Below are 15,549 nucleotides of genomic sequence, written 5' to 3'. Positions count from 1 at the left end.
ACATTTGCTGAGGCTGGCTTTGAACTTATGATCCTTTGCCTCAGCCTCCCAAGTCTCTGGGATTACAGGCATGCACCACTGCACTGGGCTGCATCTATCTTAACATGGTGTATTCTGTAATTTTTTCTGAAGATATCCTTATCAGATTATGGTATTGGGATCTGTCAAACTCAGAATTAGTTGAGGTGTTTTCCTGTATTTTCTTAAAAAGTTTATGTATAATTTGTATGATTATTTCCTTAATGTTTTAGATAATTATTAGTGAACTACCAGGATCTAGAGATTTGTGTATGTGTGTGGTGGTGGTAGTGGGGGGCGTGCAATTATTTTGTTTGATAATAGATGAAATTTCTTCAGTAGATTTAGTGTTATTTTGACTTTCTGGTTTTTATATTTGTTTTGGTAACTTTTTTTTCAAATGATTGTCTTCTTTTTTAAAAAGGACATTTAAGAATGTACTTTTAAAGACATTTCTTTTAAATTATTTTTGAAAATGAGGTAAGCTCATTTCTTCCTCAAGGAAGAATATTACATAGTAAAAAAATTCTGAATGATGGAATCCAACATTTATGTTAATAGAATATTCTGATTACTTGTGATTTATTCTAGGGTTCTATTTTCAATGACTTAGAGTCTTTGTACTAGACATAAAGATTAGGGTTTTATAGAGAAAAGATTTTTTGCTAATTTAACACAAAAATAGAGGAGGTAGAAGAGAGTGAATCTTGTTTTCTTAAAAATACATTTGTTGAGGGCTGGAAATATAGCTCAGTCGGTTAGAATACTTGCCTCACATGCACAAGGCCCTGAATTCGATTTCCAGCACCACACACAGAGAAAAAAAGATTTGTTGTGTTTGATATAAATAAAATGTAATAACATTTAATATAAAAAGGTTAGAAACAAAATAGTGACTATTTGCTTGGAAACTAATCTCAGATTATTCTTTAACTGTCAATTTGCTAAAAAAAAAAAGATGTTTTCAGAAAAGCTATATTCCCTATGTTTAAAATAATTATTTTGTTTTCCTTTAGGCAAACAGCTTGGAATCTAATGGTAATCTTCAGGTTTGTCTTCGAATAAGACCATTCACACAGTCAGAAAAAGAACATGAGTCTGAGGTTTGTGTTGAATTTAACTGAATTTTACTTTCAGTAAATTGGAAAGATGCCATTGCTCTTATTTCTTTTTGATATGTGTTGTAGGGTTGTGTCCATGTTCTGAATTCACAGACCATCCTACTTAAAGATCCTCAAAGCTTCCTTGGCCGGTTAAGTGAGAAAAGCTCTGGGCAGATGGCACAGAAATTCAGTTTTTCCAAGGTAAATGCCCTGTGAGAATGAAGGTTTTTCTTAGGGGGTGGGACAGAGCATAAAACTCATTAAACTGAGGGCCTTATTCATACAAAGCATACTCTCTACCACTTAGCTAATCCTCAGCTCCCACCCCCTGCTCTTTTTTTCTTAAAGAGAAACTTTAGCTTAGGTTAAGTAGCTATAACATATATGATAAACTATATGTTTTCTGCCTATGAAACTTAGATCTTTGGTACTAGTAATTTTTCTTACGAGTAGGACTCAAATTTCAGGTCCGTAAATATATAATTGGGAGTGAATAAATAACTAATATTCTCCAATATTCTTAATGAACTACTTTTTTTGAAGGGGATGGGTACTGGAGATTGAACCCAGAGGTAATTTACCACTAGGCTATGTATCCAACCCTTTTTATTTTAAGACAGGTTCTTACCAAGTTGCTTAGGGCCTTGCTAAGTTGCTGAAGCTGGCCTCAAATTTGTAATCCTCCTGCCTTAGCCTCTCAAGCAGATGGGATTACAGGCAAGCATCACTGTGGCTTAAATTTTTTTTTTTAAGTTAATTTACAGCAGTGTTCTTTATAAAACTAATGTGAAAACATGACTGGCTGAGTGGGTCAGATTTTTATCTCAAATTTGCTGATAGTAATTAAATGATCTATTTTATTTTGAGAATAAATCTTATAAAACCAATCTTTATAAATTTTAAACATGAGAAATAGAGTGGAACCCATTGCGAATATTAACTTGAATTTTCTAAAAGAACTTTCTTAAAAATGCTCTCTTAGGTTTTTGGCCCTGAAACTTCACAGAAAGAATTCTTTCAGGGTTGTATTATGCAGCCAGCAAAAGACCTTTTGAAAGGACAGAGTCGGCTGATTTTTACTTATGGGCTAACCAATTCAGGAAAAACATATACATTTCAAGGTAAGTATTGTTTATTTTGGCTAGAAAGGAGGAAGTAATAACATTCAGTATTTTCATGACTCTAGGTAGTTAATGTTTTTAACATCTAATATATGTTTGCTTCATAATTTAGTATTTGTAGTGCTGGGGATTGAACCCAGGGCCTCTTGTTTGCTAAGCAGGCAATCTACCACTGAGCTACATCCCCAACCCTCCATTTTTAATAGTAATAACATATTCATCTTTTATTGCTGATGGCTTTTAATTCAGATTTATTTAATCACTTGTAAAACTGCTTTACTTATATGATAGAGAATAAAGCAATGGTAAAAATTCATAAAAAAGGATTGATATGATTTAGGGAATTAAGCCTGAATTACTAGTGAGACATTTAGCTTAATGTTTCATTTTGCTTTTATGCTTTATGAGTGATTGCAAATCTTAATATTATGGCTTGGTCTGACTGTAAAATTTCAGATTTTGCATCAGAATAGTATTCAATAAAATGCTGTTAGTTACAGTGAAGACCAAAATGATAGAAAACAGAGTAGTCCTTCAACTTTTCTCATTTTTGTTTAAATTGCTTATTGGTAGCATAAAGTGAGTTTTAGTAGTCAAGGAAAATTTCTTCTTTCCTACTAGTTTGAGAGAAAATAACACAAACATTCTTTTACAGGCACAGAAGAAAATGTTGGCTTTTTGCCTCGAACTTTGAATATATTATTTGATAGTCTTCAGGAAAGACTATATACCAGGATGAACATTAAACCACATAGATCCAGAGAATACTTACGGTTGTCACCAGACCAAGAGAAAGAAGAAGCTGCTATCAAAAGTGCATTACTTCGACAAATTAAAGAGGTATGGAATTATTTTAGTAGGCAAAATATGTAAATTATGACATAAAATCTTTCAGCTTTTTTGTGGTCATGGTGGGTTTTTCTTTTTTTGAGGGTGGGTACTGGGAATTGAACTTGGGGACACTCAAACACTGAGCCACATCCTCATCCCTATTTTGTATTTTATTTAGAGACAGAGTCTCACTGAGTTGCTTAGCACCTTGCTTTTGCTGAGGCTGGCTTTAAACTCATGATCCTCCTGCCTCAGCCTCATGAGCTGCTGGGATTACAGATGTGTGCCACAGTGCCTGGCAGATTTTTCTTTTTTAAGAAAAATATTTAGATATTCCTTGTAGAAATCTCTTCTACTTATTATATGTTGTGGTACTGGGAATTGAACTGAGGAGTACTCCATCCCTAACCCTTTTTATTTTTTATTTTGAGATAGAATCTTGCTAAATTGCTGAGCTGGCCCCAAACTTGAGATCCTCCTGCTTTAGCCTCCTGAGTTACTGGGATTATAGGCGTGTGCCATTGTACACAATTCCCACTGTTTGTTTTTTTTTTTTTTTTTAAACATTCATTTATTTAATAAGTTTTTATTAAGGCACTTACTTGGTCCAGCAGTATTTTAATTTTTTTTTTTCTTTTGTACTGGGAATTGAACCCAGGGGTACTTTATCACTGAGTCTCATCTCCAGCCCTTTTTAAGTTTATTATTTTATAAGACAGGGTCTTGCTAAGTTGTTGAGGTTGGCTTTGAACTTTTGATGTTCCTGCCTCAGCCTCCCAAATTGCTATGATTACAGGTGTGCACCACTGCACCCATCTCAACTGTGGAGGACAAATAGTACTGCCATCATGGAGGCTATGTTTTTTAGTTGTTATAGTTAAATACCTTATACTGGGTCATTTGTAAAGAATAAAGGGTTAGTGAGTCCACGTTTTGTAGAATGGAAGATTCAAGGTCAAGGGGCTGTACCTGGTGAGAGCCTTCTTGCTGGTGGAGATTTGGTAGAGTCTGGAGGTGATTGAAGACATCACATGGTAAGAGGGGTGTATCTACAGGGCAGAGCTAAACTGGCTTTTATGATAGATCCACTCTTAAGAAGATCTGTTAATCTATTGATCCATGAAAGGATTAATCCATGTGAATTGTCATCGCCTAATTACCTGTTAAAGGCGTCACCTCTTAAAACCTCAGAATGGGGGTTGAATTTCAACAGAATTTTAGTGGGAACGTTTCAGACCATAGCAGAAATTAACAATAAATTAATAGAATAGTAAAGATAAGATATGCCTCTAGAGGATGTTGTTTTATATAAGGAGGTACCATATAAACTTAAAATTTTTTTATGAAGTTATAATTTGCCGCCCCTGACCAGTGCAGGCAACTGAACTTAAGGTTGCTCATGTGAATTTCCTGGGACATCAAATAAAACACAGACATATACACAGACATATACTTTACTTTTAAATCAAGCTTCAGGATGGCTCCTCCACTCTCAGCCTCTAGCTCCCCAAATGGGAGAGTGAGGAAAGTCATGAAGCACATTCAGAAGTGGGCTTTTATTGGGAGGACACTCATTCTTAGAATGTTCCACCCAAAAAAGGTCAGGAGGGGCAGGGTTACAAAGACAGGTGAGTGTAATTTGATCCAAGGGGTTGTAGGAAGGCACACCTATGCCTGAAGACACCTTCTGCTACTTTGAGGATGGAGCAATATTAGGTCACTATGACATAGCCTCTCTGATCATGGGAAGGAAAATACCAGTCATTCAGCGAGACAGCCTCCCACAATACTTGTCTATTCTACTTGTACCTTCTGGTTTTTGTGTTATGTTTTCAGACATCTATCCTGTTCATGGTTAAGAACTATTAGCAGTTTTTATAAATATTTTCAAAATATTAAAGGAATTTTCTTCTTCGTTTTATTACTTAACCACTGATTCACATCCCCAGCACCCCCACCCTTCTTTTTTTCTTAATGTTTTATTTTTGACATTGGGTCTTGCTAAGTTGCTTGGGGCTTCACTAGGTTGCTGAGGCTGGCTTTGAATTTGAGATTCTCCTGCCTCAGCCTCTTGAGCTGCTGGGATATAGGTGTGTGCCACCATGCCCAGCTAAATTTTGTTCTTTAAAACATTAAGAGGAGGGTTAGTGATATAGCTTAGTGGTAGAGCACTTGCCTAGCATGTGCGAAGCCTTGGGTTCAATACTCAACACTGCAAATACAAACAAACATTGAGAGGAGTCAGACAATGGCCATGGCACATGCCTGTAGTCCCAGTTACTAGGGAGGCTGAGGCAGAGTCATCACTGGAGCCCAGAAGTTTGAGACCAGCCTGAACCTCTCTTAAATAAAAAAATAAAAAATAAAATTACAAAAAGCTGGTTTGGGGATATAGCTCAGCAGTAGAGTGCTTGCTTAGAGTGCCTAAGGCAACATAAGAAAAAAATGACATTTAGAAATCAGATTTATTTTAAGGTAATAAAAAAATGTTTTGCTCAGTGGAATTCAGAGTTCATTGTCCTTGAGTATGTCTCTGAAAGTAAAATAGTATTTTAATAAATTATGGAGGGTGGTGGATAATTTTAAAAAGAAAATTTAAATCAATAATAGTGAAAAATATTTCTCTAAAAAGTTATCCAGTTAAGGCAAATTTTTATTTTGTCCATGAAATGATTAAAATGTTGAATGAGATGAATTTTCATACATTAATTGTAAAATGTTTATAAAAAGCAATTTGGAACTGGGTGTATGTGGTGCACGCATGTAATACCAGCAACTCAGGAGGCTGAGACAGGAGGATTGCAAGTTCAAAGCTAGCCTCAGCAATGATGAGGCACTAAGCAATTCAGTGAGACCCTGTGTCTAAATAAAATACAACATAGGGTTGGGGATGTGGCTCAATGGTCGAGGACCCCAAGTTTAATCCTTGGTATAGAAAGAAAAAGCAGCAATTTGGATGTACATGATGGGATTCCAGGCTTGTATAATTATATCAAAGTGGATTCTACTGTCATATATAACTAAAAAAAACTGATAATTCAGCACTGCCAAATTGCTTTTTGTTGTTTAAGAGCAGAACTTTATACATAATTTCATTTAGCTGAATATTCTAAGAAAATAATTAGAATGTTTATTATAATATAATTAAAAATGCTTATTATAGTATTTTACCTGCAAAATTTTGTAAAACATCCAAATCCAAAATGTTTAATGATAAATAATAATTATTTTATATCTTTAGTTACACAGTTATCAAATGTTTATAAGTAATTTTTAGTTATAGTGAGAAATATTAATAGTAGCAATTGTCTCTGGTCTACAGGGATTATACATTATGTTTTTTAATACTTTTATTTAGTTTCTTAAATTTATTGTATGACTATTATTTAAACTAGGAAAAAATTAATAAACATGTCACTGAACAAAGTGGATGAAAGGTTGTGGTTTGGTCAGTGACTTTTTGGGTAGGTAATTGATATCTTGGTTATTTAACCTTAACGAAAATTGCTTTTAAATTCTTAAATTTTTCTTTTTTAGGTTGCTATGCATAATGACAGTTATGATACTTCGTATGGTAAGATTATTTCTAACTTACCTTTTGTTTTTTGATTATATGAAATACTCAAAAAAATTTTTTTTTATTTTATTTTTTTTTTTATTGTTGGTCGTTCAAAACATTACATAGTTCTTAATATATCATATTTCACAGTTTGATTCAAGTGGGTTATGAACTCCCAATTTTACCCCGTATACAGATTGCTGTATCACATCAGTTACCCTTCCATTGATTTACATATTGCCGTTCTAGTGACTGATGTATTCTGCTGTCTATCCTATTCCCCTCCCCTCCCCTCTTCTCTCTCTACCCCCTCTACTGTAAATCATTTCTTCCACTTGTATTATCTTGTCTTACCCCTCCTTTCCTCTTATATGTAATTTTGTATAACCCTGAGGATCACCTTCCAAAAGGGAGTGAGAAGGGAAATCAAAATTTTAAGTTTTAAATCACTCCCAGTAATTTAATTGTTGACAGCAATACCTGAAAAATGATAACTGAGTTATCAGGTACTATAAAGTTTGATTTAGATTAATTCTCATAGATATCCCTTTCACTGGCTATAACTTTAATATTGACATCAAGAGATGCTCTGGGTTTTCTTTATTTTTTCATTTAATTTCTCCCTTTTTTGTGGGAGAGGGTGTTACTTGGACCTAGGGGTACTTTACCATTGAGTTATTCTCTAGCTCGAGCTTTTTTTTGAATTGAGGTCTTTTTGAGTTGCTAAGGGGCTTGCCAAGTTGCCGAGGTGGCTTGAACTTGAGATCCTTCTGTCTCAGCTTCTTGAATCACTCAGATTACAGTTGTGTTTACCATACTGACTGCCTTTGTATTTGCTTCATGAGTATATTTTTGAAGACAAATGGAAGGATAAGAAACCAAAGTTATTCCAGATATTATTTATTCCTAACTCTGCTCAAAAAATATTGAAAGTAGATGATCAAAAGATTAAGCATACTTATTTTTTTCAAGTCCAGTAGTCATGATATGTTTTTTTCCCCTCAGTTTTAGTCAATGATTAATTTTGTGCTTATCTTTTTTTTCTGTTATCTTGTAGGAAGTTTAACAAACTCTTTGAATGTCCCAGAGTTTGAAGAATCTATGAGAGATTGTGAACAAACTAGTTTGAATATGGATAATAACACAAAATTTTCTGTGTGGGTTTCTTTTTTTGAAATTTACAACGAATGTATTTATGACTTGTTTGTTCCTGTATCATCAAAGTTCCAAAAGAGAAAGATGTTACGACTTTCCCAAGATGTAAAGGGTTATTCTTTTATAAAAGGTATATTAATGAGTCTTTTTATTTTATTGCTCCATAGTTGTCTCATAGGCTCTGTGATAACTACAGGAAAGCAAACAAAATTAGGAATTTTTCTTCTCATTATTACTATTAAGAAAATAAGAGAATTTTGTGTTTTGGAAGTATGTTGTGGTGTGTTTGATACACTTGAATGTAAAAAGGTCTAGATGTGTTTGCTTGAGTATCATTAATTGGGTTTTTAGTGATGGGAAAAGCTGGGTGTGTTTTTATCTTATTCTGTTACTTTGTAACATTGGCCAAATTTTGTAACTAATACCATAGTGACATTTTTCACATCTTTTAAAATCATTACAGTAACAAAGTCATATTAATAATATCATGACCCATGACTTCCATATGTGTATATATGCAGAATTCAGAAGTTTCATTAATTATGCTTAATCTTACTGCAGTTATGCCCTGTGATGTTTTCTGTCTTTTGTTTCGTTTTTATAAAATTCTGGTTAAGATAAAACAGTTTTAATAGTTTTTAGTTGTAGTTGCCACAATACCTTTATTTTATTTATTTATTTTTATGTGGTGCTAAGGATCAAACCCAGGGCTTTGCACATATTAGACAATGGCTCTACCGCTGAGCCACAACCCCAACCTCAGCCCCAGTGACAAAAAATTTTGATTGTATTAGTCACTAATGAATTACAATCTGTAATATTTCATGGCTATATAATTTGTAGGTTTCATCTGTACTGCTTTGTCTTTCTTTTTTCCCCTCTTGAGTGTCAAATTTAAGGAATTTACCTATTTTTAGTTTTTCCTTTGGCAGACTCTATTGAAGAGCATTTACTTTGTATGTTTGTATAATTTAAATGATGTAATATTATAATCCTCTCTTCTGAAACATTTATCTTGAGGAATATGGAATAACTAAGTTGACTCAAAGTAGAATATATTGTTAGAAGAAAGATTTCATTATATGTCACTGGAAAAATACCTTCAAAGAGATCATACTATAGGACAGGTCCTGTGTTTTCATAAATTGCTATGTGTTCTCTTTATTTCTTAAAGATCTTCAGTGGATTCAAGTGTCTGATTCCAAAGAAGCATATAGACTTTTAAAACTGGGGATAAAGCAGCAGAGTGTTGCCTTCACAAAACTGAACAATGCTTCCAGTAGAAGGTAAGTAATAAATCCTATGGAGTAATAGTATTCTGTGCTAATTTAAATACAGCTTATTTTAGATTAAATTGGGCATTAAATTCTCTGATATGTTAAACTAATTCATAGGCATAAAAGACTTCAATAGAGTGAAGAACACTAAACACAGAATATTATCAGTACTATATATTGTCTTAACATTAGATTCACTAATTTGAAGGAAGTCTAAAACATTTTTACTTCAAACAGGGTTTCTTTTTTTTTTTAATATTTTATTAATTGTTGTTGAGACTTTATTTATTTTTTTTATGTGGTGCTGAGAATCGAACCCAGTATCTCACACCTAGGCAAGCACTCTACCACTGAACCACAACCCCAGCCTTCTTCTTTTTTTTAATATTTATTTTTTAGTTATAGTTGGACATAACACATTTATTTTATTATTTTTATGTGGTGCTGAGGATCAAACCCAGGGCCTCACATGTCCTAGGCAAGTGCTCTATCCCTGAGCCAAACCCCAGCCTTCCCTCCTCCTTCCCCTCCAACAGGGTTTCTTTATCATTGAAATGACATTCTCAGTTCTCTTTAAATTTTGAGACAGCATCTTGCTAAGGGTCTCCCTAATTTATTGAGGCTGTCCTTGACTTGCAGTTTTCTTGCCTCAGCCTCCCAAATCTTTGTACTCTTTCTTTATGTCAGTACCCTAGCTCATTTTTGGAGTAGCCTAGAATGGTGGTCTTTTCTCTGTTTTTCTCACTTACCCCATGAATACTATATATACACTACATTAGGCTATGTTTCAAGGAATTAAAGTTGTTTTTGATGAAAGTGATGGGGGGTAGGAGACAAAGTAAAGACATTTCAGAAGTGAGTTATTTAAAACAGATTTTTCTCTTAAGGGTAAAGACTTTGTCTTAAGAGCCATAGTCTCATACTCAGTTCTGGGGGGTTTGATCTATGATTCAGATAAATCTGTATAAATTCAAATATGTTTGGCTTTAGCTATGTGTTTGAAGAATATTAGCTGAAAATACATATAATATTTGAACTAATGTGATCTTTGCACAAGAAAATTGAGTATTATAAATTATTTCCTTAGTGGAAGTTAGAATGTCAAAGGAAGAGATTTGAGGGATTTAAAGCTAGGCAAAAGATAAGATGATTTTAGTGGATATATAAGTATGGAACACTGGGTGGACATAAATGGTAACTATTTGGAAAATGCCCTGGTTGGACTATCATTAATACAAGAATATGAATAGAGGTCCATTTGCAATTCTTACCTCTTTTATTTAGACTGCAGAAATGGAAAGGTAATATTGGAAATATATTATTTGATTATTAAAAGTGGAAAAATAATATTTGATCTTTGTATATTTCTTTTAGCCACAGCATATTTACTATTAGAATATTACAGATCGAAGACCCTGAAATGTCTCGTGTTATTCGAGTTAGTGAGTAAGTTGACATTCTTTAAATTGTAATTATTTTTAATTGTTTTGAAGAATTTTAAAGTAATCTTTTTTTTTTTTTTTTAAATCAATTCAGATTGTCTTTGTGTGATCTTGCTGGTTCCGAACGAAGCATAAAGACACAGAATGAAGGTGAAAGGTTAAGAGAGACTGGGAACATAAATACTTCTTTATTGACTCTGGGAAAGTGTATTAATGTTTTGAAGAACAGTGAAAAGTCCAAGTAAGTGGTATTGAAATAGTATGTTAGGTATTATATTTAAACTCAACTTTGGTGTTTTAAGAAAGTACTATTTTTAAAATTGCTTCTTATGTATGCTTTATGATTAAAGTACTTAGAGATCTTGGATTTAAAAAATGATAGAAATAAAAAAAATATTAGTTGATGCCAGGGACTCATCAAGTAAACTCAGTATTTTTGATAGTAAATATTTACTAGCAGATAATTTTTAGATAGTAAGTTTTTCATGATGCTGGCTTGGCATCACTTTGCCACTTTGATCTTACTAATGCATTGTTTGTGTTCTACAAGATATGATAGATTTTTGCTTTAATCAGCATTTTCAGATGTGTCCATGGTAAATGAACCTTCACCATTTCTAGAAAAGTGTTTTATGACATCCATTGCAGGACTATATTGGAGGACATAACTCAGTTAAATGTGATTTTATTTACTTTTGGACTAGTTGATTATTGTTAGTACTCTTATTATTAGTAGTATTTAAAGAAAACACAGAAGAACTATTATAGTATTACTGATGGAACTGACCTAAAGTTTATATCCATGGTAGGTAGCTTAGTTATTTCTTTGTAAAATTTATCAGAAACCCAACTTCAAGAGATTTATTTTAATTTATAATTTTTTGAAAAAATTTCCATAGGTTTCAACAACATGTGCCGTTCCGGGAAAGTAAACTGACCCACTATTTTCAAAGTTTTTTTAATGGTAAAGGGAAAATATGTATGATTGTCAATATCAGCCAGTGTTGTTTTGCCTATGATGAAACACTCAATGTGTTGAAGTTCTCAGCTCTTGCACAAAAGGTAAATATATTCAGATTTTGCAAAATTTATGAAGCCATCTCTTACTATTGGAATATGAGCAATTTTCATTTTTCATGTTTTGCATTTATTACTCTAAGCCTAGGAAATACTTGAAAGTAAAAATGTAAATATGTGAACCAGTATGAAGACATGAGAAAAGATTTAAAGTTGTCCCTATAAGAACTAAAATCACCTTTAGTAATAAGTATTAATTATAAGCATAAGTTAAAATTAATGAGTATTGTTGGAATTAATTGTCTATTCTGCTATTCATCTGGTTTACTTAGTACTAGATAATCAGAAAGGCTTTTGCTAGAAATACTGCTCAGATCTTAGAAAGGTAGATTTACCTGTAGTTTTCATGTGTAAGTAGATTTTTCTAAACAGAATCATCATTTATGGATGCTGATTTCTTTTTATGTTTGCAGAGCTATAACATTTAAGTTGTCATTTGACTTAATTTATAAAATTAATTTTTAGTGGATAGTTCTTGCTTTTTTTCTTTTAAAACTCACATTGATATTTTAACAGGTTTGTGTTCCAGATGTTTTGAATTCTTCTCAAGAGAAATCTTTTGGACCCATCAAATCTTCTCAAGATGTATCATTAGATAAAAATTTAGATAATAAAATATCAAATGTAAAAAGAAACACCATTTCCTGGGACAATAGTCTAGAAGATCTGGTTGAAGATGAAGATTTACTTGAGGATCTAGAAAAAACTGAAGAAAAACAAAATGTTGAAACTGAACTTATTGATGAAGATTTAGATAAAACATTAGAGGAAGACAAGGCTCTCATTAGCCATGAGGAAAAAAGAGTATGTATTAAGAACTCATTTCTATGCTTGGCTTGTTTTTCTGAAGTTAGTATTTAACAATTCTGAAGTCTCTCTTCCCCTTCCCTTTATTTATTTAGGTTCTTTTTTTTTTTTTTTAAATTTTGTGCTGGGTATTGAACCCAGGAGTGCTTTACTACTGAGCTGTATCCTCACTCCAGTTTTTAGTTTTTAATTTTGAGATGGGCTCAGGGGAGTGTTGGGTGTCTCCCGAAATTGGCTTCATGACCTTGAAATTGTGATGCTCCTTCCTCAGCTTCCTGAGTAGCCGGGATGACAGTAGCTGGGATTACAGGTGTAAGCCACCATGCTGGGCTTTTTTTTTTTTTTTGAGATGGGGTCTCTCTATGTTGTCCAGGCTGGCTGTGAACTCTTGGATTCAAATGATCCTTCTGCCTCAGCCATACTTGTATTTGGGTTTACAGGTGTGTGCCACTCTTGAATATTTTTCTTTCAGGAATACACTAAAATTTTTGTATCTCAATTTTACTTTTTGAAAAACTTCAAACCCATAGAAACATTGATGTAATAAATACTTATTACCTTTTACCTGGATTTGCCATTTGTTTTAAGTATATAGATACACATTTTTTGTTTACTTATAGTTTGAAATTAAGATACATCCATAAAGATACCTTACAACTGAGCATTTCATTGTGTATTTCTGGAGAATGTAGACATTTTCCTCATGATGACAAGACCATTTTCATACCCAAGAAATTTAACATTGAGGTGGTAAAATAATCTATCATACCATACATCTTGACATTTTTCCATTGATATGAATGTTTCCTTTATAGCTACTTTGTTTTTATCTATAACTTAAGTTAGAACATAACTTTTGAGTATTACGTTCCTTTAGTCATTTCTAATCTAGCATTGACAATTGTTGGAAATTATCAAAACAATTTCTCTAAGTATATCTACATTTGTGTAATTTTCTTTAATTCTTAACATTTTTTTCAGAGATGTTATTTATTGTTTTAAATAGTGAGGCAATGTGTGGTTATTTAAACATTTTAAAGTAGTATTACATTTATGACAGAATGTGATTAAAGAAAATTATGCATCAAGATCTCTAATCTGCTACTCATATGAATAGTGGTATACATTACTGTTTTGTAACCTGACTTTCTTCATTTAAAAATAAGTTGTGGGGAGGCTGGGGATATAGCTCAGTTGGTAGAGTGCTTGCCTTGCATGCATAAGGCCCTGGGTTCAATCCCCAACACCACCAAAAAAAAAATGTGGGGCTGCATTATAGCTCAATGGTAGAGTACTTGCCTAACATGTGTGAGGCACTGGGTTCAATCCTTAGCACCACATAAAAATAAATAAAATAAAGATATTGTGTGTCCATCTGCAAGTAAAAAAACAAAGTTATGGCTGGGCTGGGGATATATCTCAGTGTTAGAGTATTTATCTAACATGCTTGAGGCTCTGAGTTCAATTCTCAAAAACAAAAAAGTGGCTAGAGGTGGTGGTCACACCTGTAATCCCAGTAACTCGGGAGGTCGAGACAGGAGGATCCCAAGTTTGTGGCCAGCGTGGGCAACTTACCAAGACCCTGTCTCAAAAAAAAGGTGGGGAGGGAGCTGAGATATTGCTCAGTATTTAAAAAAAAAAAGCACCCGTGGGTTCAATCCCCAGTACCAAAAATAAAAATTGGAAAGTATAACCTACTAATATAGGCCATTATTACTACTTATAGTATTTCTGTATGACAGTAGCATAATTGAATTAATCCTTCAAGTTTGGCTCTTGAATTGGGTTCACTTTTTTAAATAAAACTAAATTATTGCAAACACCAACAGTGGGATAAGTGTTGTCATAGCTAAAACACTGGGCTATATCATTATTTGTGATTATTTGTCATTAAAAGTGATTAAGAGTAGAATTTCAGTCAGTATATCTGTAGAAGTATTTTCAAATATATGGTTGAGACAATCAAAGATTTATAAGATTACAGAGAATTACTTGATTAATTTGTTACTGAGAAAATTTAATCATAAACCTTAAAAGAGTATCAGGTGTTTTTCTGAATTCTGTAACTTATTTAATTTTTTTAATATTTATTTTTTAGTTTTAGGTAGATACAAAATTTTATTTTTATATGGTGCTAAGGATTGAACCCAGTGCCTCATGCACGCTAGACAAGGACTGAGCCATAATCCTATCCCCTCTAACTTATTTTATTAATCCATACTTGCTATGTTAAGTGATGACTGCTTTAATTGTTCACTGTCCCTATTACATGATTATATGTATTTTCAAAGGCTACAGAGTTGTTACTTACATCTGGATAGTTTAAAAACCTAGGAAGATAATTATTTGTAACATTTTTTGTGTTTGGAAAGTGAGTATTTTTAGCAATTTCTTTGTTCTGTCTAGCACTTGGGCTTTAGACTTTGACAGAACACTTTTTATTTAAAAACTTTTTCCTTGATTTAAATTTTTAATTGGTGCATTATAAATATATGTAATGGTGCAATTAATTATTACATATTTGTACGTGTACACAATATAACAAGCCCATTTATTATAGATCTAGTCCTTTGCCTCCTGTGAAATGCTGATGATCTACCAAGCTCACAGAAGGTCATATGGATTAAATGAAATCAAATATGGAACTCTCCAATGTAGTTCCCGAAGGATAATAAATATTCAGATTTTATCTTGACTTTTTCTCTTAGTGCAGCTACACAGACGTTTGAGTTATCATAAGTTTCTTTTTTTTTTCCATATATCTGTTTCTGAAATGCAGAGAGGTCCACTTGATTTTTCAGACTAACGAATTCCTGCAAGTGTACAGTTTTCAGTGAGAATATTAGCACTATTAGAAGGATGTATATTTATAATTGACTAAATAAAAATAGTTTTATCTTTGAATATTTTGAAAGTTTTTCTCTTGATATGCTTATTCTTTTCTAAGAATTTTAATATTTAAATGTTTTAGAAGCTTTTGGATTTAATAGAAGACTTGAAAAAAAGACTAATAAGTGAAAAAAAAGAAAAGTTAACAATGGAATTTAAAATTCGAGAAGAAGTTACCCAGGAGTTTACTCAATATTGGGCTCAACGGGAAGCTGATTTTAAGTAAGTTATTTTTTTTAATGACTTAGCATAAAAGTGAAAATTTTATTT

General features: G+C 32.8%; 1 protein-coding gene across 2 annotated transcripts in view; it reads left to right on the top strand.

Moving 5' to 3' along the window:
* Positions 1 to 15,549, top strand: part of Kif20b (kinesin family member 20B) — a 60,106-nt gene that overhangs the window by 3,406 nt on the left and 41,151 nt on the right. For both annotated transcript variants that reach the window (XM_040272746.2, XM_013362139.4), the window contains exons 3-14: positions 1,035 to 1,121; positions 1,206 to 1,322; positions 2,104 to 2,242; positions 2,898 to 3,082; positions 6,611 to 6,647; positions 7,690 to 7,917; positions 8,962 to 9,073; positions 10,439 to 10,510; positions 10,601 to 10,747; positions 11,406 to 11,568; positions 12,100 to 12,387; positions 15,362 to 15,501. In XM_040272746.2, coding sequence (XP_040128680.2) covers positions 1,035 to 1,121; positions 1,206 to 1,322; positions 2,104 to 2,242; positions 2,898 to 3,082; positions 6,611 to 6,647; positions 7,690 to 7,917; positions 8,962 to 9,073; positions 10,439 to 10,510; positions 10,601 to 10,747; positions 11,406 to 11,568; positions 12,100 to 12,387; positions 15,362 to 15,501 — 1,715 coding nt within the window. The remainder of the gene's footprint in view (positions 1 to 1,034; positions 1,122 to 1,205; positions 1,323 to 2,103; positions 2,243 to 2,897; positions 3,083 to 6,610; positions 6,648 to 7,689; positions 7,918 to 8,961; positions 9,074 to 10,438; positions 10,511 to 10,600; positions 10,748 to 11,405; positions 11,569 to 12,099; positions 12,388 to 15,361; positions 15,502 to 15,549) is intronic.

Source organism: Ictidomys tridecemlineatus, chromosome 1, assembly GCF_052094955.1.
Source record: "Ictidomys tridecemlineatus isolate mIctTri1 chromosome 1, mIctTri1.hap1, whole genome shotgun sequence".
NCBI classification, from domain to species: Eukaryota; Metazoa; Chordata; class Mammalia; order Rodentia; family Sciuridae; genus Ictidomys; species Ictidomys tridecemlineatus.
This window is presented reverse-complemented; position numbering and strand designations above follow the sequence as displayed.